Source organism: Xenopus tropicalis, chromosome 4, assembly GCF_000004195.4.
Source record: "Xenopus tropicalis strain Nigerian chromosome 4, UCB_Xtro_10.0, whole genome shotgun sequence".
NCBI classification, from domain to species: domain Eukaryota; kingdom Metazoa; phylum Chordata; class Amphibia; order Anura; family Pipidae; genus Xenopus; species Xenopus tropicalis.
The window spans coordinates 152,335,523-152,357,662 of record NC_030680.2 but is presented as its reverse complement, the minus strand read 5'-3'; the positions used below and the strand labels follow the sequence as shown (position 1 = coordinate 152,357,662).

At 50.5% G+C, this 22,140-nt stretch overlaps 1 protein-coding gene across 1 annotated transcript; it reads right to left on the bottom strand.

Moving 5' to 3' along the window:
• Positions 1-1,552: 1,552 nt before the first annotated feature.
• On the bottom strand, positions 1,553-21,394 carry hdac11 (histone deacetylase 11). The gene is made up of 10 exons (XM_031901293.1): positions 21,313-21,394; positions 19,282-19,430; positions 14,012-14,112; positions 9,102-9,218; positions 8,196-8,238; positions 7,981-8,057; positions 7,331-7,393; positions 7,087-7,183; positions 3,927-4,105; positions 1,553-3,571 (listed from the first exon to the last, which is right to left on the bottom strand). Coding segments are annotated over exons 1-10 (999 nt in total). The 5' UTR covers positions 21,315-21,394; the 3' UTR covers positions 1,553-3,400.
• Between the last annotated feature and the right edge of the window lie 746 nt (positions 21,395-22,140).

The window sequence follows — 22,140 nt, the reverse complement described above, 5'->3', positions numbered from 1 at the left end:
AAAAAGGATCCGGGAGATGCCGCTAATTATTGGCCTTATGCCTCTCTGCATCATACAGTGCAGCTGGCCTGTCTCTCCTCTGCCACCTACTGGTGGGTGTGGGAATTGCCCTGTTATAGTGTAAAGAGAGAAGCAAACCCTGTAGAACCATATTAGCCTGTGGCAAAAATAACAAAAAACAAATACAAAAGTATTTTAGAAATGATACCTATATTGGCTAATAAAAATACACTGCAAGCTTCCTAAATATCAACTAAATATCAATTATGGCTGCACAGGTACCTTCATGTTGTATAGAGAAGTGTTACTTTCAATAGAGATATTGGAATGCGGATCAATAAGAGACAGTACAAATAGACTCAACACGGAAGGGACAGCCTTATAATACATGAGTGATACTCAGAGTTCCCTGTATAACTCAGCCTGCAGCCTTGTGCCTTTATATGGGGGGCACAGAACCCCTCAGTGACTGCTAATATCCTTATCATTTACAGTAGGGGGTACATTATCCCTTATAATACATGAGTGATACTCAGAGTTCCCTGTATAACTCAGCCTGCAGCCTTGTGCCTTTATATGGGGGGCACAGAACCCCTCAGTGACTGCTAATATCCTTATCATTTACAGTAGGGGGTACATTATCCCTTATAATACATGAGTGATACTCAGAGTTCCCTGTATAACTCAGCCTGCAGCCTTGTGCCTTTATATGGGGGGCACAGAACCCCTCAGTGACTGCTAATATCCTTATCATTTACAGTAGGGGGTACATTATCCCTTATAATACATGAGTGATACTCAGAGTTCCCTGTATAACTCAGCCTGCAGCCTTGTGCCTTTATATGGGGGGCACAGAACCCCTCAGTGACTGCTAATATCCTTATCATTTACAGTAGGGGGTACATTATCCCTTATAATACATGAGTGATACTCAGAGTTCCCTGTATAACTCAGCCTGCAGCCTTGTGCCTTTATATGGGGGGCACAGAACCCCTCAGTGACTGCTAATATCCTTATCATTTACAGTAGGGGGTACATTATCCCTATAATACATGAGTGATACTCAGAGTTCCCTGTATAACTCAGCCTGCAGCCTTGTGCCTTTATATGGGGGTCACAGAACCCCTCAGTGACTGCTAATATCCTTATCATTTACAGTAGGGGGTACATTATCCCTTATAATACATGAGTGATACTCAGAGTTCCCTGTATAACTCAGCCTGCAGCCTTGTGCCTTTATATGGGGGGCACAGAACCCCTCAGTGACTGCTAATATCCTTATCATTTACAGTAGGGGGTACAGTATCCCTTATAATACATGAGTGATACTCAGAGTTCCCTGTATAACTCAGCCTGCAGCCTTGTGCCTTTATATGGGGGGCACAGAACCCCTCAGTGACTGCTAATATCCTTATCATTTACAGTAGGGGGTACATTACCCCTTATAATACATGAGTGATACTCAGAGTTCCCTGAGCTGTATATTGTGGCGCAGTTCCCCCCAGGTACTAATGTACAGTCCAAAGTGAACTTTGTGTATAAAACCACAGAATTAAAGAGCAGTTGGTACATTTATTATGTCCATTAAATACATATTTCTATATTTCAGACACCAATTTTAATCAGATTTTGATTAGAGCCCAACATATATATTAAGTGCAAATGTGAGTGCCAAACAGTGAGTAAATAGGCACAGAAATAAATATTACACACAAGGATAAAGATAAGACACAATTAGGATTTTAACAGACAAAATGTGGATGGTTATAACCCCACCCCCTGCGTCTTTGTATCAAAACCAATCAGCCAATGGCAGAACTATAGAATCCATACAGGGTCCGGCAACCAACTGATCCCGAGCCAAATATGGCCACCAACTGGGCAACAAGGGTTTTGTGAAGGTCTCTTTATCAGAAAGAAATCTCTGTTCCCACGAGAAGCCGGAGAATTCCATGGGGGGCAGTTGTGTGAGTGGGGGCATTAGCCAGAGAGAATTGGGTTCCCGCAGAGAGTTTCTGCTCATAGCGATACCTTGATACCTCCCAGTGGGCAGATGAACCCTGGGGGTAAGTCCAAAACATGGGGGGGTAACTTCCGCTAAGCAAACGAGGGGTCGGAGAGGTCTCCTCCATTAATTTGGCACTTGTTGTCCTTGATAATTCAGTAAAACTTTAACTGATAGCAGATGTGACTCCCATTGGGCAAGTGTTGTTTCTGCTCTACCCTAGTCACAGGCAGATTCCCATCTAAGGTGGTGGCCCTGGCGTTCCTTGGGGGCATCACTGTACAGTGAATAGGTAATTACCCCCAACTGAACTGCCCCACACCCTTCTGTTCCACAGCCAAGAAACATTTCATCTCACTGCTTGGAATTCCATTCATTCATACTCATTGCTGTGCGTAGGATCGGGTTGTTTATCTTGGCTCCTCATTGTTTCATTGTGTCCTTTATCCATTTCCTTTAGAACAGAGCATTGACTTGGGGTGTTGCACCCTAAAACTCCAGTTCTTCACATTCTGATGCACAAATCTGGCAAGTTTGTCCTTCTGGGCATCTGTGTTTCATGAATCCTTGAGCAGAGGAGAAATTGTTTATCCTTATTCTCTGGGTGAAGGTGCAAAAGGGGTTTTGCTGGTGCTTTAAAGACACAGGGGGGTCATTTATAAACACTGGGCAAATTTGCACCTAGGCAGTAACCCACGGCAACCAATCAGAAGTTTGCTTTCATTGTTCTACCTGCAGCTGCCTGGGACAATCTAATCACTGATTGGTTGCTATGGGTGCACATTTGCCCGGTGAGCCCCACAAGGATGCTGTAGTTGCTCTACTATCTTTGCTTTGTACTAAAGTGTTAAAATATAAATAATATTTGCCCTTTTGCCTCCCTCTGGGCTGTTATGGACTCCGAGGCCCAAATATGGCAGCAGCCAATGAACAAGAAGCACGGGCGGCCTAACGAGAACTCTATAAGAGTCAATAAGTGGTTCCGCTGGAGATGTGATCAAGTTGTAGTTGAACTACAATAAACACATCCCCCAGCCTTGGCACTGGTCTCAAAGTATTCCCATATAATCAGTATAAGAAGCAGCCGTTTTCCTCCAGATGAAGGCGCAGGGGGGTTAAAACTCAATAAATTAATCATGAAAGCATTTTCCATCATTAGCTGGGGGCTGGGATCCCCCCATCTGTCACTGCATGCACCCCACTGAACCCCCAGCTGATTGCACCGCACCCCTATAAGTACAGTAATACATACAGTATTGCCCTTAAGACATTAAAATATGATACAGTAGTAAAATTATTGCCACAATGATCCTGGGGTAGATTAACCCCCCCCCCTATATATAATATCTTGCCCCTTGGGTTAAAGACTTTAGTGCTTCGGCGCCACCCTGGCGCTTAGGTCTCCGCTGCCGATTGGCCAATCAGGCCCAGGCTGTGCAGGTTCAGAATGGAATCGGCAATGATCCGCGCCGTGCGCTTCTGGTACCCGCCCGACGTCACCATTAGAATAGGAATGCGCTGACTCCTAGCGACGGCGAATACGATCTCGTCCCGTTTAACGATGCCCTGAATGGTTATGAAAGGATATTAATGGGTTAATAACCGGCAGGAAGTGTCAAATTTTTTGGGGTTATGTAATAAAAGGCATTACGTTTGCCCAGGAGCAGTAACCCATAGCAACCAATCAGCAGGAAGCATTTAATGGTCACCTGTTTAAAAGCAAGCATCTTATTGGTTGCTGTTGGTTAGTGCTCCCGCCCCTTAGTGCCTTTTATTACATAGGGGGGTTTATCTTACTGAAGGCCCTTTAGAATAAACCATTAAAGTAACAATGTCCCTTATATATATATGTGGGGGGGGGGGGGGGGTTATAAATGTATTGGGGATTCCATGGCCTTAATCTTCCCTGCTCCTTACTTACTTGGGGGGATATAGAGAGGCCCCCAAGAGGGTCCCCATCCAGGATATCAGTCCCCGCGTTGTATACAATGATGTCCGGCCGCTCCTCATTCAGGGCCCCCCTCACGTGCGTCTCCACTTTATTCAGATATTCCTTGTCTTCTGTCCCCCAGTCCAACTCCACCTTCCGCCTGATTGCCCCTGGGCACAAGCACTGCTGTCACAAACTGCTCCCATGGGTGCACATTCACAGTCATAGGTGCCCTCCTCTCAGCTACATCCACTCACACTCACGATATTCCCTTTATTTCCATACAGGAAAAGCCGGTGGGTGGGGGGGAGACAGGGGCCGGTGGGTAACACAGTGGGGGGGACAGGGGCCGGTGGGTAACACAGTGGGGGAGACAGTGGGGGGGACTGGGGCCAGTGTGTAACACAGTGGGGGAGACAGGGGCCGGTGTGTAACACAGTGGGGGAGACAGGGGCCGGTGGGTAACACAGTGGGGGAGACAGGGGCCGGCGGGTAACACAGTGGGGGAGACAGGGGCCGGTGGGTAACACAGTAGGGGGGACAGGGGCTGGCGGGTAACACAGTGGGGGAGACAGGGGCCGGTGGGTAACACAGTGGGGGAGACAGGGGCCGGTGGGTAACACAGTAGGGGGGACAGGGGCCGGCGGGTAACACAGTGGGGGAGACAGGGGCGGTGGGTAACACAGTGGGGGAGACAGGGGCCGGTGGGTAACACAGTGGGGGAGACAGGGGCCGGTGGGTAACACAGTGGGGGAGACAGGGGCCGGTGGGTAACACAGTGGGGGAGACAGGGGCCGGTGGGTAACACAGTGGGGGAGACAGGGGCCGGTGGGTAACACAGTGGGGGAGACAGGGGCCGGTGGGTAACACAGTAGGGGGGCCAGGGGCCAGTGTGTAACACAGTGGGGGAGACAGGGGCCGGTAGGTAACACAGTGGGGGAGACAGGGGCCGGTGGGTAACACAGTGGGGGAGACAGGGGCCGGTGGGTAACACAGTGGGGGAGACAGGGGCCGGTGGGTAACACAGTGGGGGAGACAGGGGCCGGTGGGTAACACAGTGGGGGAGACAGGGGCCGGTGGGTAACACAGTGGGGGAGACAGGGGCCGGTGGGTAACACAGTAGGGGGGCCAGGGGCCAGTGTGTAACACAGTGGGGGAGACAGGGGCGGTGGGTAACACAGTGGGGGAGACAGGGGCCGGTGGGTAACACAGTGGGGGAGACAGGGGCCGGTGGGTAACACAGTGGGGGAGACAGGGGCCGGCGGGTAACACAGTGGGGGAGACAGGGGCCGGCGGGTAACACAGTGGGGGAGACAGGGGGCCGGTGGGTAACACAGTGGGGGAGACAGGGGCCGGCGGGTAACACAGTAGGGGGGCCAGTGGGTAACACAGTGGGGGAGACAGGGGCCGGTGGGTAACACAGTGGGGGAGACAGGGGCCGGTGGGTAACACAGTGGGGGAGACAGGGGCCTGTGGGTAACACAGTGGGGGAGACAGGGGCCTGTGGGTAACACAGTGGGGGAGACAGGGGCCGGCGGGTAACACAGTGGGGGAGACAGGGGCCGGCGGGTAACACAGTGGGGGAGACAGGGGCCGGCGGGTAACACAGTGGGGGAGACAGGGGCCGGTGGGGTAACACAGTGGGGGAGACAGGGGCCGGTGGGTAACACAGTGGGGGGGACAGGGGCCGGTGGGTAACACAGTAGGGGGAGACAGGGGCCGGTGGGTAACAGACTGGGGGAGACAGGGGCCGGCGGGTAACACAGTGGGGGAGACAGGGGCCGGTGGGTAACACAGTGGGGGGGACAGGGGCCGGTGGGTAACACAGTAGGGGGAGACAGGGGCTGGTGGGTAACAGACTGGGGGAGACAGGGGCCGGTGGGTAACACAGTGGGGGAGACAGGGGCCGGTGGGTAACACAGTGGGGGAGACAGCAGCCGGTGGGTAACACAGTGGGGGAGACAGGGGCCGGTGGGTAACACAGTGGGGGAGACAGCAGCCGGTGGGTAACACAGTGGGGGAGACAGGGGCCGGTGGGTAACACAGTGGGGGAGACAGCAGCCGGTGGGTAACACAGTAGGGGAGACAGGGGCCAGTGGGTAACACAGTAGGGGGGCCAGGGGCCAGTGGGTAACACAGTAGGGGAGACAGGGGCCAGTGGGTAACAAAGTGGGGGAGACAGGGACCATTGTGTAAGACAGTGGGGGAGACAGGGGCCGGCGGGTAACACAGTAGGGGGGACAGGGGCCGGTGGGTAACAAAGTGGGGGAGACAGGGACCATTGTGTAAGACAGTGGGGGAGACAGGGGCCGGCGGGTAACACAGTAGGGGGGACAGGGGCCGGTGGGTAACACAGTAGGGGGGACAGGGGCCGGCGGGTAACACAGTAGGGGGGACAGGGGCCGGCGGGTAACACAGTAGGGGGGACAGGGGCCAGTGGGTAACACAGTAGGGGGGACAGGGGCCGGCGGGTAACACAGTAGGGGGGACAGGGGCCGGCGGGTAACACAGTAGGGGGGACAGGGGCCGGCGGGTAACACAGTGGGGGAGACAGGGGCCGGTGGGTAACACAGTAGGGGGGACAGGGGCCGGCGGGTAACACAGTGGGGAGACAGGGGCCGGTGGGTAACACAGTAGGGGAGACAGGGGCCGGCGGGTAACACAGTAGGGGGGACAGGGGCCGGCGGGTAACACAGTAGGGGGGACAGGGGCCGGCGGGTAACACAGTAGGGGGGGACAGGGGCCGGCGGGTAACACAGTGGGGGAGACAGGGGCCGGCGGGTAACACAGTGGGGGAGACAGGGGTCGGCGGGTAACACAGTAGGGGGGACAGGGGCCGGTGGGTAACACAGTAGGGGGGACAGGGGCCGGCGGGTAACACAATAGGGGGGACAGGGGCCGGCGGGTAACACAGTGGGGGAGACAGGGGCCGGCGGGTAACACAGTGGGGGAGACAGGGGTCGGCGGGTAACACAGTAGGGGGGACAGGGGCCGGCGGGTAACACAGTAGGGGGGACAGGGGCCGGCGGGTAACACAATAGGGGGGACAGGGGCCGGTGGGTAACACAGTGGGGGAGACAGGAGTGGGGGGGGCACATAACACAGAATATTTATCCGACAGAGAAGAAATAAAAGGAAACTCGGTGCTTACGTTTGGCGCTGTGATCCCCGGGGTAAATGTGCCGGTTATACACATCCATGATATACACTCGCTTGTCCTCCATGAAGTCCCTTTCGTGCCCATTTCCCTACAAGCAGAACGGGGCGATTACGGAACCGCAGCACAAATAACCCGCCCTTTCCCTGACTCGCCGGATTGTTGGATGACCCCCCCATACGTGATACATATCTTATGGCCAGACAGACAGACGGACATGCCAACACGCAGCCGGTACCTGATGGGCATCCAGGTCTATAATGGTGGCCTTTGATACCCCTTCCACTCGCTCAAACAGAAACTGAAAATGGGGACAAAAAGAAAGAAGAAACATAAGGGACAAATCTGTCAGCCATGCAATACCCTTCCCATTCCCTAGGGGGCTCTCTTCCTAACATTCCTGTTCAGTACTGGGGGACACAGTAATAGAGGGTTCAATAGCTGGAGCTGTGGGACTAACAAGGAACATAAATAATACAAAAACATAGATCTAGCATCAATCGGTTACCCTGGCAACCAATAGCCAATACATTCCCTGAATTGCTCCTAATCACCGGAGAGGCAGAATATTTATGAGGGGAACTGGGAACTAGAATTTTTCAGACCCCGCCCCCTTACGAGAGGTACGGTACCTATTGATTGGAGGAAAACTGGTGAAATTCCAGTACTTAGAAGGGAATAACATTCTCAACCAGGGAGTTACAGGCCTGTAAGTCTGACAGTTGTATAGGGAGGATTGGTAACATTTAAGATTATGTTCCTTGTGCAATTATCTGATTTTCTGCCCCTAACACCAACTCTGCGCCCCAGACTCGGAGACTTGCCAGCCTTCTTGCCCCATTGGGAATGGACAGGGGATACCCTCTGCCTGGCACGGCACCCTGGTACCTTAATGGCCAACGTGATATCGGCGTACGCACAGAATCCTCCGCCTCTGTCGCCGGAACAGTGATGGAAGCCGCCACCTGGGGCCAAACAGGAAGTACAGACATTATTACATTATGATGTCATGAGAGCACCCACATATTCCGCAGCGCTGTACAATACATGGGCATCTAGAGAAATCGGCCAAATGAGTTGGGCCAATGAAAGGCGCCACTTACCCACATTGATTGCCCACCCCCTCTCCATCGCCAGCTTTCCGGCCTGAGAAAAGGAACAAACCTGTTATTTCTGTTTTAATAAGGAAACATTTTGCTGAGGGAATTGGAGATATTCTGCCAATGGGGGGACAGAGCACCCCGATAAATACCCATAGTGACGCCCCATCTCATTCAGGATAAATACACTGGTTTGGGGGCGGAACGGGTGGGACTGTGGGCTCTGGGAGTCCTGTTGGTGGGCAGCAGTGTAATGTTGTACTAACGAGGGGCTGCAAGTGTGGGGGTTCAGTTTAGCACCCCATTTATTCAAGTCGTTAGGGTTAGGGACACAGCGAATCCAGGATTCAGTTTGGGATTTATATATATAATATACAGTTGGGTCATTTCCCTATGGGACCGAACTGTAAATTATATCCTTATAAACGGTGCTCAGTGATGTCATCAGTTAGAATCGGAGTTTAGTGATGTCATTTCTGTCACATGACTCACTCAAAACTTGTATAGTATAATTAGTAAAGTGCCCCCTGTTGTAAAATATAAGGATATTGTATGTCACCTCGGAGTTCCATGACCTGTATAAAAGCACGAGGCCGAAGGCATTTATACAGGTCATGGAACTCTGAGGTGACTTACAATATCCTTATATTTTACAATAGGGGGCACTTTATTCATTATATCATATATATATAGATATTCGGCCGAACCAAAAATAATGGATTTGTTGCATCCCTAATATATATATATAAACACATAAAAAGACATATACAAACAGACAGGAACAGCTTCCGTGGGTATTCATCCTGTAGGGGGCGCTAGAGGCTGACACGAGTTTATTGGCACATAGAAGTGCCTAGTGAGTCTATATGAGGAGCTGATCCTATCAAATCCTGTCTGAGTCCCACTCACCATGATGGTGCCTCCCGTCTGGAACCTCAGCGGTTTGAGGACTTTGCGTTGGACAAGAAAATTGGGGAGCAGGAAGAGTGGGGGGATCTCGGTGATTGTGGCCACCACGTAAGACCACTAAAATGCAAAATAAGAAATCTTAGTGGCACATAGTACAATAAATGACACTTACATTGTATTGTATATATACTGTATGTGTTGTGTGCACAACTCCCAGCACCCTAAATGCCAATATTACACAATGCTCTGTTATACAGATAGCTAGAGTCTCAGCCATAAAGCAGGGCAGGACTGCTGCTTACAATGGGGGGGGGGGATCAGATAGGATCTGTGCCACTGTGACAGAATGCTCTGTTATACAGATAGCTAGAATCTCAGCCATAAAGCAGGGCAGGACTGCTGCTTACAATGGGGGGATCAGATAGGATCTGTGCCACTGTGACAGAATGCTCTGTTATACAGATAGCTAGAATCTCAGCCATAAAGCAGGGCAGGACTGCTGCTTACAATGGGGGGGATAGGATCTGTGCCACTGTGACAGAATGCTCTGTTATACAGATAGCTAGAATCTCAGCCATAAAGCAGGGCAGGACTGCTGCTTACAATGGGGGATCAGATAGGATCTGTGCCACTGTGACAGAATGCTCTGTTATACAGATAGCTAGAATCTCAGCCATAAAGCAGGGCAGGACTGCTGCTTACAATGGGGGGGGGGATCAGATAGGATCTGTGCCACTGTGACAGAATGCTCTGTTATACAGATAGCTAGAATCTCAGCCATAAAGCAGGGCAGGACTGCTGCTTACAATGGGGGGATCAGATAGGATCTGTGCCACTGTGACAGAATGCTCTGTTATACAGATAGCTAGAATCTCAGCCATAAAGCAGGGCAGGACTGCTGCTTACAATGGGGGGGATCAGATAGGATCTGTGCCACTGTGACAGAATGCTCTGTTATACAGATAGCTAGAATCTCAGCCATAAAGCAGGGCAGGACTGCTGCTTACAATGGGGGGGATCAGATAGGATCTGTGCCACTGTGACAGAATGCTCTGTTATACAGATAGCTAGAATCTCAGCCATAAAGCAGGGCAGGACTGCTGCTTACAATGGGGGGGATCAGATAGGATCTGTGCCACTGTGACAGAATGCTCTGTTATACAGATAGCTAGAATCTCAGCCATAAAGCAGGGCAGGACTGCTGCTTACAATGGGGGGATCAGATAGGATCTGTGCCACTGTGACAGAATGCTCTGTTATACAGATAGCTAGAATCTCAGCCATAAAGCAGGGCAGGACTGCTGCTTACAATGGGGGGGATCAGATAGGATCTGTGCCACTGTGACAGAATGCTCTGTTATACAGATAGCTAGAATCTCAGCCATAAAGCAGGGCAGGACTGCTGCTTACAATGGGGGGGATCAGATAGGATCTGTGCCACTGTGACAGAATGCTCTGTTATACAGATAGCTAGAATCTCAGCCATAAAGCAGGGCAGGACTGCTGCTTACAATGGGGGGATCAGATAGTATCTGTGCCACTGTGACAGAATGCTCTGTTATACAGATAGCTAGAATCTCAGCCATAAAGCAGGGCAGGACTGCTGCTTACAATGGGGGGGATCAGATAGGATCTGTGCCACTGTGACAGAATGCTCTGTTATACAGATAGCTAGAATCTCAGCCATAAAGCAGGGCAGGACTGCTGCTTACAATGGGGGGATCAGATAGGATCTGTGCCACTGTGACAGAATGCTCTGTTATACAGATAGCTAGAATCTCAGCCATAAAGCAGGGCAGGACTGCTGCTTACAATGGGGGGGATCAGATAGGATCTGTGCCACTGTGACAGAATGCTCTGTTATACAGATAGCTAGAATCTCAGCCATAAAGCAGGGCAGGACTGCTGCTTACAATGGGGGGATCAGATAGGATCTGTGCCACTGTGACAGAATGCTCTGTTATACAGATAGCTAGAATCTCAGCCATAAAGCAGGGCAGGACTGCTGCTTACAATGGGGGGGATAGGATCTGTGCCACTGTGACAGAATGCTCTGTTATACAGATAGCTAGAATCTCAGCCATAAAGCAGGGCAGGACTGCTGCTTACAATGGGGGGATCAGATAGGATCTGTGCCACTGTGACAGAATGCTCTGTTATACAGATAGCTAGAATCTCAGCCATAAAGCAGGGCAGGACTGCTGCTTACAATGGGGGGATCAGATAGGATCTGTGCCACTGTGACAGAATGCTCTGTTATACAGATAGCTAGAATCTCAGCCATAAAGCAGGGCAGGACTGCTGCTTACAATGGGGGGATCAGATAGGATCTGTGTCACTGTGACAGAATGCTCTGTTATACAGATAGCTAGAATCTCAGCCATAAAGCAGGGCAGGACTGCTGCTTACAATGGGGGGATCAGATAGGATCTGTGCCACTGTGACAGAATGCTCTGTTATACAGATAGCTAGAATCTCAGCCATAAAGCAGGGCAGGACTGCTGCTTACAATGGGGGGGATCAGACAAACCCTTACAAGCAGCAGAATGATGGGGAAGTTTGAGTCCAAATCTGACCCATTTGCCCCGTATGCAGAATGATTGTTCTGTTTATTTCCTTAATTCTCAGCAGGACAGACAGGCCCCGGCACCGATACTCTCTGCCCACAGTCTCTATGGCTCAGAGTTAAACATGTTATGTAATTGCCCTTTATTCATTTGCAGACAGAACTGTCAGTGTCCTTTTATGGCATCATTCCCGGGTCCCCCCCCCCCAGGCCCTCCTGCCCCTCCTGCCCCAGACTGAGGATATGAATTTGGTGATGTTCCAAAGGCACTGAATTTGCCCCAGGGGCAGTAACCCATAGCAACCAATCAGCAAGAAGCATTTACTGCTCACCTGTTTAAAAGCAAACATCTTATTGGTTGCTATGGGTTACTGCTACTGGGCAAATTCAGTGCCTTTTATTATATATGGGGGTAACTATCTGCCCCTTAACGGATTACTCAGTTATGTCACTATTTGTGCTTCCTTCAGTCCCATCACCACCATCTTTCTTACTGGCAGTCACTGTATAGATTTGTCATTTTGGAAATTTCCTTGGATTTGTTTGGTTTTCTTACGCTATCAGTGCTCCAATAGAGATCATAGTTACTGGGCCAAGATGGAGACAGTAGGGCAAGATGGAGACAGTAGGGCAAGATGGAGACAGTAGGGCAAGATGGGGACAGTAGGACAAGATGGAGACAGTAGGGCAAGATGGGGACAGTAGAACAAGATGGGGACAGTAGGGCAAGATGGAGACTGTAGGGCAAGATGGAGACAGTAGGGCAAGATGGAGACAGCAGGACAAGATGGAGACAGCAGGGCAAGATGGAGACAGTAGGGCAAGATGGAGACAGTAGGGCAAGATGGAGACAGTAGAACAAGATGGAGACAGTAGGGCAAGATGGAGACAGTAGGGCAAGATGAAGACAGTAGAACAAGATGGGGACAGTAGGGCAAGATGGAGACAGTAGGGCAAGATGAAGACAGTAGAACAAGATGGGGACAGTAGGACAAGATGGGGACAGTAGGACAAGATGGGGACAGTAGGACAAGATGGGGACAGTAGGACAAGATGGGGACAGTAGGGCAAGATGGAGACAGTAGGACAAGATGGAGACAGTAGGGCAAGATGGAGACAGTAGGACAAGATGAAGACAGTAGAACAAGATGGAGACAGTAGGGCAAGATGGAGACAGTAGGGCAAGATGAAGACAGTAGAACAAGATGGGGACAGTAGGACAAGATGGGGACAGTAGGACAAGATGGGGACAGTAGGACAAGATGGGGACAGTAGGGCAAGATGGAGACAGTAGGACAAGATGGAGACAGTAGGGCAAGATGGAGACAGTAGGACAAGATGGAGACAGTAGGACAAGATGGAGACAGTAGGGCAAGATGGGGACAGTAGGGCAAGATGGAGACAGTAGGGCAAGATGGGGACAGTAGGGCAAGATGGAGACAGTAGGACAAGATGGAGACAGTGGGGCAAGATGGAGACAGTAGGGCAAGATGGGGACAGTAGGACAAGATGGAGACAGTGGGGCAAGATGGAGACAGTAGGGCAAGATGGAGACAGTAGGGCAAGATGGGGACAGTAGGGCAAGATGGAGACAGTAGGGCAAGATGGGGACAGTAGGGCAAGATGGGGACAGTAGGGCAAGATGGAGACAGTAGGACAAGATGGGGACAGTGGGGCAAGATGGAGACAGTAGGACAAGATGGAGACAGTAAGACAAGATGGAGACAGTAGGACAAGATGGAGACAGTAGGGCAAGATGGGGACAGTAGGGCAAGATGGAGACAGTAGGACAAGATGGAGACAGTAGGACAAGATGGAGACAGTAGGGCAAGATGGAGACAGTAGGACAAGATGGAGACAGTGGGGCAAGATGGAGACAGTAGGGCAAGATGGGGACAGTAGGGCAAGATGGAGACAGTAGGGCAAGATGGGGACAGTGGGGCAAGATGGAGACAGTAGGGCAAGATGGAGACAGTAGGACAAGATGGGGACAGTAGGACAAGATGGAGACAGTAGGGCAAGATGGGGACAGTAGGACAAGATGGGGACAGTAGGACAAGATGGGGACAGTAGGACAAGATGGGGACAGTAGGGCAAGATGGGGACAGTGGGGCAAGATGGAGACAGTAGGACAAGATGGGGACAGTAGGACAAGATGGGGACAGTAGGACAAGATGGGGACAGTAGGGCAAGATGGGGACAGTAGGACAAGATGGGGACAGTAGGACAAGATGGGGACAGTAGGGCAAGATGGGGACAGTGGGGCAAGATGGAGACAGTAGGACAAGATGGGGACAGTAGGGAAGCAGTGCAGTTAATGACAGGGTGAGTGGGTCGGTGGCACCTTCAGTTTATTGAGGTACCGGCGTGTATGCGCCACCAGCAGATCCTCCTCTTTAGCCTCTATGGCGGGTACCAGGGTCTCCTCTGTGACCAACTTCTCCTCTGTAAGGGCAAAGAGAGGGCAAAGTGAGATGATACTGAGAGGGGGAGGGGTCACTAATATCATTTGCATAACGAGCGCAAAAGCTCCACTGATCCTGGCGCCTAATAGGACTGTCACCATCACCTCGAGACTGTGAGACTGCCTGGGTCTGTCACTATGGGAGACTAGGGACTGTCACTTGTGCCTTAACTCTCACTTGTGCCTTAACTCTCACTTGTGCCTTAACTCTCACTTGTGCCTTAACTGACACTTGTACCTTAACTGACACTTGTGCCTCAACTCTCACTTGTGCCTTAACTGACACTTGTACCTTAACTGACACTTGTACCTTAACTGACACTTGTGCCTTAACTGACACTTGTGCCTTAACTCTCACTTGTGCCTTAACTGACACTTGTACCTTAACTGACACTTGTACCTTAACTGACACTTGTGCCTTAACTCTCACTTGTGCCTTAACTCTCACTTGTGCCTTAACTGACACTTGTACCTTAACTGACACTTGTGCCTTAACTCTCACTTGTGCCTTAACTGACACTTGTACCTTAACTGACACTTGTGCCTTAACTGACACTTGTGCCTTAACTGACACTTGTGCCTTAACTGACACTTGTGCCTTAACTGACACTTGTACCTTAACTGACACTTGTGCCTTAACTGACACTTGTGCCTTAACTGACACTTGTGCCTTAACTGACACTTGTGCCTTAACTCTCACTTGTGCCTTAACTGACACTTGTACCTTAACTGACACTTGTGCCTTAACTGACACTTGTGCCTTAACTCTCACTTGTGCCTTAACTGACACTTGTGCCTTAACTGACACTTGTGCCTTAACTGACACTTGTGCCTTAACTCTCACTTGTACCTTAACTGACACTTGTACCTTAACTGACACTTGTACCTTAACTCTCACTTGTGCCTTAACTCTCACTTGTGCCTTAACTCTCACTTGTGCCTTAACTGACACTTGTACCTTAACTGACACTTGTGCCTCAACTCTCACTTGTACCTTAACTGACACTTGTACCTTAACTGACACTTGTGCCTTAACTGACACTTGTGCCTTAACTGACACTTGTACCTTAACTCTCACTTGTGCCTTAACTCTCACTTGTACCTTAACTCTCACTTGTGCCTTAACTCTCACTTGTACCTTAACTGACACTTGTACCTTAACTGACACTTGTACCTTAACTCTCACTTGTACCTTAACTCTCACTTGTGCCTTAACTCTCACTTGTACCTTAACTCTCACTTGTGCCTTAACTCTCACTTGTGCCTTAACTGACACTTGTACCTTAACTGACACTTGTACCTTAACTGACACTTGTGCCTTAACTGACACTTGTACCTTAACTCTCACTTGTGCCTTAACTGACACTTGTACCTTAACTGACACTTGTACCTTAACTCTCACTTGTACCTTAACTGACACTTGTACCTTAACTCTCACTTGTGCCTTAACTCTCACTTGTGCCTTAACTGACACTTGTACCTTAACTGACACTTGTGCCTTAACTGACACTTGTACCTTAACTCTCACTTGTGCCTTAACTGACACTTGTACCTTAACTGACACTTGTACCTTAACTGACACTTGTACCTTAACTCTCACTTGTGCCTTAACTCTCACTTGTGCCTTAACTGACACTTGTGCCTTAACTGACACTTGTACCTTAACTGACACTTGTACCTTAACTCTCACTTGTGCCTTAACTCTCACTTGTGCCTTAACTGACACTTGTGCCTTAACTGACACTTGTACCTTAACTCTCACTTGTGCCTTAACTCTCACTTGTGCCTTAACTCTCACTTGTACCTTAACTGACACTTGTACCTTAACTGACACTTGTACCTTAACTCTCACTTGTGCCTTAACTGACACTTGTGCCTTAACTCTCACTTGTGCCTTAACTGACACTTGTACCTTAACTCTCACTTGTGCCTTAACTCTCACTTGTGCCTTAACTCTCACTTGTACCTTAACTGACACTTGTGCCTTAACTGACACTTGTGCCTTAACTCTCACTTATACCTTAACTCTCACTTGTACCTTAACTGACACTTGTACCTTAACTGACACTTGTACCTTAACTGACACTTGTACCTTAACTGACACTTGTGCCTTAACTCTCACTTGTACCTTAACTGACACTTGTACCTTAACTCTCACTTGTGCCTTAACTCTCACTTGTGCCTTAACTGACACTTGTACCTTAACTCTCACTTGTGCCTTAACTCTCACTTGTACCTTAACTGACACTTGTACCTTAACTGACACTTGTGCCTTAACTGACACTTGTACCTTAACTCTCACTTGTGCCTTAACTCTCACTTGTGCCTTAACTGACACTTGTACCTTAACTCTCACTTGTGCCTTAACTCTCACTTGTACCTTAACTGACACTTGTACCTTAACTGACACTTGTGCCTTAACTGACACTTGTACCTTAACTCTCACTTGTACCTTAACTCTCACTTGTACCTTAACTGACACTTGTGCCTTAACTCTCACTTGTACCTTAACTCTCACTTGTACCTTAACTGACACTTGTGCCTTAACTCTCACTTGTACCTTAACTGACACTTGTACCTTAACTGACACTTGTGCCTTAACTCTCACTTGTACCTTAACTCTCACTTGTACCTTAACTGACACTTGTGCCTTAACTCTCACTTGTACCTTAACTGACACTTGTGCCTTAACTCTCACTTGTACCTTAACTGACACTTGTACCTTAACTGACACTTGTACCTTAACTGACACTTGTGCCTTAACTCTCACTTGTACCTTAACTCTCACTTGTACCTTAACTGACACTTGTGCCTTAACTGACACTTGTGCCTTAACTCTCACTTGTACCTTAACTCTCACTTGTACCTTAACTGACACTTGTACCTTAACTGACACTTGTGCCTTAACTCTCACTTGTACCTTAACTCTCACTTGTACCTTAACTGACACTTGTGCCTTAACTGACACTTGTGCCTTAACTCTCACTTGTACCTTAACTCTCACTTGTACCTTAACTGACACTTGTGCCTTAACTGACACTTGTACCTTAACTGACACTTGTACCTTAACTGACACTTGTGCCTTAACTCTCACTTGTACCTTAACTCTCACTTGTACCTTAACTCTCACTTGTACCTTAACTGACACTTGTGCCTTAACTCTCACTTGTACCTTAACTCTCACTTGTACCTTAACTGACACTTGTGCCTTAACTCTCACTTGTACCTTAACTGACACTTGTGCCTTAACTCTCACTTGTACCTTAACTCTCACTTGTACCTTAACTGTCACTTGTGCCTTAACTGACACTTGTGCCTTAACTCTCACTTGTGCCTTAACTCTCACTTGTACCTTAACTGACACTTGTGCCTTAACTCTCACTTGTACCTTAACTCTCACTTGTACCTTAACTGACACTTGTGCCTTAACTGACACTTGTGCCTTAACTCTCACTTGTACCTTAACTCTCACTTGTACCTTAACTCTCACTTGTACCTGGCTGCAATTCAGCTCAAACCAATAAAGTGAAAGCTGTGAGCCCCCCACTCTCAGGGTGGGACCCCACCGTTGGTTTATAGATGGGTTGGACTTGCTGTACAAGCGCCGGGGGGCCCCTCCTGGTATCGAGATTCCATTCTCTATTGTTCCACTAATTACTTCCTTATTACGTGTTTCACTTGATCCCCTAACAGATCACATAAGACCCAGACATTTGCCCCACCTGGGATTAGATGTCTCACCGCCGGGTGTCTCTTGTGCCTTCCTCCCTCCTTCCTGGTTACCGGGGTCACTGACCCAAGAAATGACTTCAGTTTCGCTCTATTCTGTATCTTTCTTCCCTGTTAGTCGCTCTGATATCAAACATTGGGGCCACAATCACTGGGGTGCAGGTCGGACTCGGGGCCCGGGCAGATCTCATGGCACCAAATTACAGATTGCAAAACTGGTGCTGCTTCATCAAGAATGGGCGGGGCTGTGGTGGGCCATGGGCGGGGCTGTGGTGGGCCATGGGCGGGGCTGTGGTGGGCCATGGGCGGGGCTGTGGTGGGCCATGGGCGGGGCTATGGTGGGCCATGGGAAGGGCTTTGGCGGGCCATGGGCAGGGCTGTGGTGGGCCATGGGCAGGAATTTGGCGGGCCATGGGCAGGACTTTGGCGGGCCATGGGCAGGACTTTGGCGGGCCATGGGCAGGACTTTGGCGGGCCATGGGCGGGGCTGTTGCGGGCCATGGGCAGGGCTATGGCGGGCCATGGGCAGGGCTATGGCGGGCCATGGGCAGGGCTTTGGTGGGCAATGGGCAGGGCTTTAGTGGGCAATGGGCAGGGCTATGATGGGCCATGGGCAGGGCTTTAGTGGGCAATGGGCAGGGCTATGATGGGCCATGGGCAGGGCTTTGGTGGGCAATGTGCAGGGCTTTGGTGGGCAATGGGCAGGGCTATGATGGGCCATGGGCAGGGCTTTGGTGGGCAATGGGCAGGGCTATGGTGGGCCATGGGTAGGGCTTTGGTGGGCAATGGGCAGGGCTATGGTGGGCCATGGGCAGGGCTTTAGTGGGCAATGGGCAGGGCTATGATGGGCCATGGGCAGGGCTTTAGTGGGCAATGGGCAGGGCTTTAGTGGGCAATGGGCAGGGCTATGATGGGCCATGGGCAGGGCTATGATGGGCCATGGGCAGGGCTTTAGTGGGCAATGGGCAGGGCTTTGGTGGGCAATGGGCAGGGCTATGGTGGGCAATGGGCAGGGCTTTGGTGGGCAATGGACAGGGCTATGGTGGGCAATGGGCAGGGCTTTGGTGGGCAATGGGCAGGGCTATGATGGGCCATGGGCAGGGCTATGGTGGGCCATGGGCAGGGCTATGGTGGGCCATGGGCAGGGCTTTGGTGGGCAATGGGCAGGGCTATGGTGGGCCATGGGCAGGACTTTGGTGGGCAATGGGCAGGGCTTTTGGCCACTGGGCATGACCTGGGAAGACTGGGCTATGATCAGAAGGGCCAGGCAAGGAAGAGGGCTAAAAGCTTGATTTGGGGACCCTGCTAACAAGATTTTTGATGGCGTTCAGGTTGGGCGCCCGTAGTACCTACAGCTGTTCCATGGATCCATGCATCTGATCCCCCCAACCCTTCCAGGAGACCCCAGAACCTCATCTCACCCTGAAGAAATCCAATAACCTTCCCCCATTTCCCAGAATCGAAGGGGTGGAGCTTCTCGAGGCCAATGAACGTGATGTTGTATTCGGCTGAATAGATAATGGGCCAACGTGTGGCAGGAACGGCCGAGTAGAGCTGCGTGTTGTGCGGCCTGTAACGGAACAACATCACGTCACTGGCAAGTACAGGGGGTCCCTATGTGCCTTAGTGTTATGGTATCTCTCTGTACAGGCTATGGGCAAACTTAGGGGGCTGTTCCTGCTGAATTGTGCTTAGTACAGGGGAATCCCTATGTGCCATAGTTTTATGGTATCTCTCTGTACAGGCTATGGGCAAACTTAGGGGGCTGTTCCTGCTGAATTGTGCTTAGTACAGGGGAATCCCTATGTGCCATAGTTTTATGGTATCTCTCTGTACAGGCTATGGGCAAACTTAGGGGGCTGTTCCTGCTGAATTGTGCTTAGTACAGGGGAATCCCTATGTGCCATAGTGTTATGGTATCTCTCTGTACAGGCTATGGGCAAACTTAGGGGGCTGTTCCTGCTGAATTGTGCTTAGTACAGGGGAATCCCTATGTGCCATAGTTTTATGGTATCTCTCTGTACAGGCTATGGGCAAACTTAGGGGGCTGTTCCTGCTGAATTGTGCTTAGTACAGGGGAATCCCTATGTGCCATAGTTTTATGGTATCTCTCTGTACAGGCTATGGGCAAACTTAGGGGGCTGTTCCCTGCTGAATTGTGCTTAGTACAGGGGAATCCCTATGTGCCATAGTTTTATGGTATCTCTCTGTACAGGCTATGAGCAAACTTAGGGGGCTGTTTCTGCTGAATTGTGCTTAGTACAGGGGAATCCCTATGTGCCATAGTTTTATGGTATCTCTCTGTACAGGCTATGGGCAAACTTAGGGGGCTGTTCCTGCTGAATTGTGCTTAGTACAGGGGAATCCCTATGTGCCATAGTTTTATGGTATCTCTCTGTACAGGCTATGGGCAAACTTAGGGGGCTGTTCCTGCTGAATTGTGCTTAGTACAGGGGAATCCCTATGTGCCATAGTTTTATGGTATCTCTCTGTACAGGCTATGAGCCAAACTTAGGGGGCTGTTCCTGCTGAATTGTGCTTAGTACAGGGGAATCCCTATGTGCCATAGTTTTATGGAATCTCTCTGTACAGGCTATGGGCAAACTTTAGGGGGGCTGTTCCTGCTGAATTGTGCTTAGTACAGGGGAATCCCTATGTGCCATAGTTTTATGGTATCTCTCTGTACAGGCTATGGGCAAACTTAGGGGGCTGTTCCTGCTGAATTGTGCTTAGTACAGGGGAATCCCTATGTGCCATAGTTTTATGGTATCTCTCTGTACAGGCTATGGGCAAACTTAGGGGGCTGTTCCTGCTGAATTGTGCTTAGTTACAGGGGAATCCCTATGTGCCATAGTTTTATGGTATCTCTCTGTACAGGCTATGGGCAAACTTAGGGGGCTGTTCCTGCTGAATTGTGCTTAGTACAGGGGAATCCCTATGTGCCATAGTTTTATGGTATCTCTCTGTACAGGCTATGGGCAAACTTAGGGGGGCTGTTCCTGCTGAATTGTGCTTAGTACAGGGGAATCCCTATGTGCCATAGTTTTATGGTATCTCTCTTACAGGCTATGGGCAAACTTAGGGGGCTGTTCCTGCTGAATTGTGCTTAGTACGGGGAATTCCCTATGTGCCATAGTTTTATGGTATCTCTCTGTACAGGCTATGGGCAAACTTAGGGGGCTGTTCCTGCTGAATTGTGCTTAGTACAGGGGAATCCCTATGTGCCATAGTTTTATGGTATCTCACTGTACAGGCTATGGGCAAACTTAGGGGGCTGTTCCTGCTGAATTGTAATTTATAGAAAGGAATACATGTTACACAAACAACCTGCCCCCCCCCCCCATACATACACATACACATACACACACTCACACTCACACTCACACTCAGCAGCTGTAACCCTGACACACACTAAGCCGGATATACGTGCAGCCCCCCCCCCCAATACTCACATTCTTCCTTCCGGTCCCCCGGTTGCCAAGTTACTGATGAAGTGATCACATGAGCGGTAATGGCTGATACACAGGGATGGGCGGGGCCAGGCAGGAGTGGGCGGGGCGGTAGAGCAGTACAATGAGGGGAGGGGCAGAGCCTGAGGGGCGTGTCCTTATCATTAACTGTTACAGGGAATCGGGGTTGTTGCACAGACCGGGAAAGGGAAAGCTGCGGTGCTTTATGGGGAACAGCCAAACAATTCATCTTTTATTCAATGTCCCTCACACTAAACTGCGCCCCACAGGCTCCTCCCCGATCTGCCAGCAGGTTTGGGGCAACGGAACCCAGGAACTGCCCCTAGTGGGGCATTAAAGCCAATCTAGTTACCAGATATGGGGGAGGGGTGCGCCCCCAGGGCAGGAATGGGGGGGGGGGGGGAATCCTGAAATAAATTCTCTGCTTTTTGACAAAATTGTGTCTCTTTGCTTCATAATTTCTTATTGGCTATTCCCACTGGGGGGATCCTCAGGGTGTGTGTGTGGTGTGTGCCCATGGGGGGTGTGGTGTGGTGCCCCCATGGGTGGGGTGGGTGGTGTGGTGCCTGTGTGCCCCCCGTGGGGGTGTCCCCCCCCTCCCCATGGCCGTGGGTGGTGGGCTGTGTGCCGCCCGCCCATTGTCTGTCGTGGTGTTCCCAGTCCCGCCCCCACTACTGCCCCGGTGCCGTTGGTGGCCCCCCACCTTGATTCCCTTTCCTCCTTCTGTCTCTGACCCGCCTCCCTTCTCCTCCCTCTCCCCCCCTGCCCACTCTTCTCCCCGCCACCCCCGCCCCCCCCGCCCCCCCCCCC

Coding starts and splice junctions, on each gene's coding strand:
- hdac11 (XM_031901293.1), bottom strand. Junction 9,219..14,011: donor GGTACCTCAATAAACTGAAG/GTGCCACCGACC, acceptor TTTGCATTTTAG/TGGTCTTACGTGGTGGCCAC. Junction 7,394..7,980: donor ATATCACGTTGGCCATTAAG/GTACCAGGGTGC, acceptor CCCCATTTTCAG/TTTCTGTTTGAGCGAGTGGA.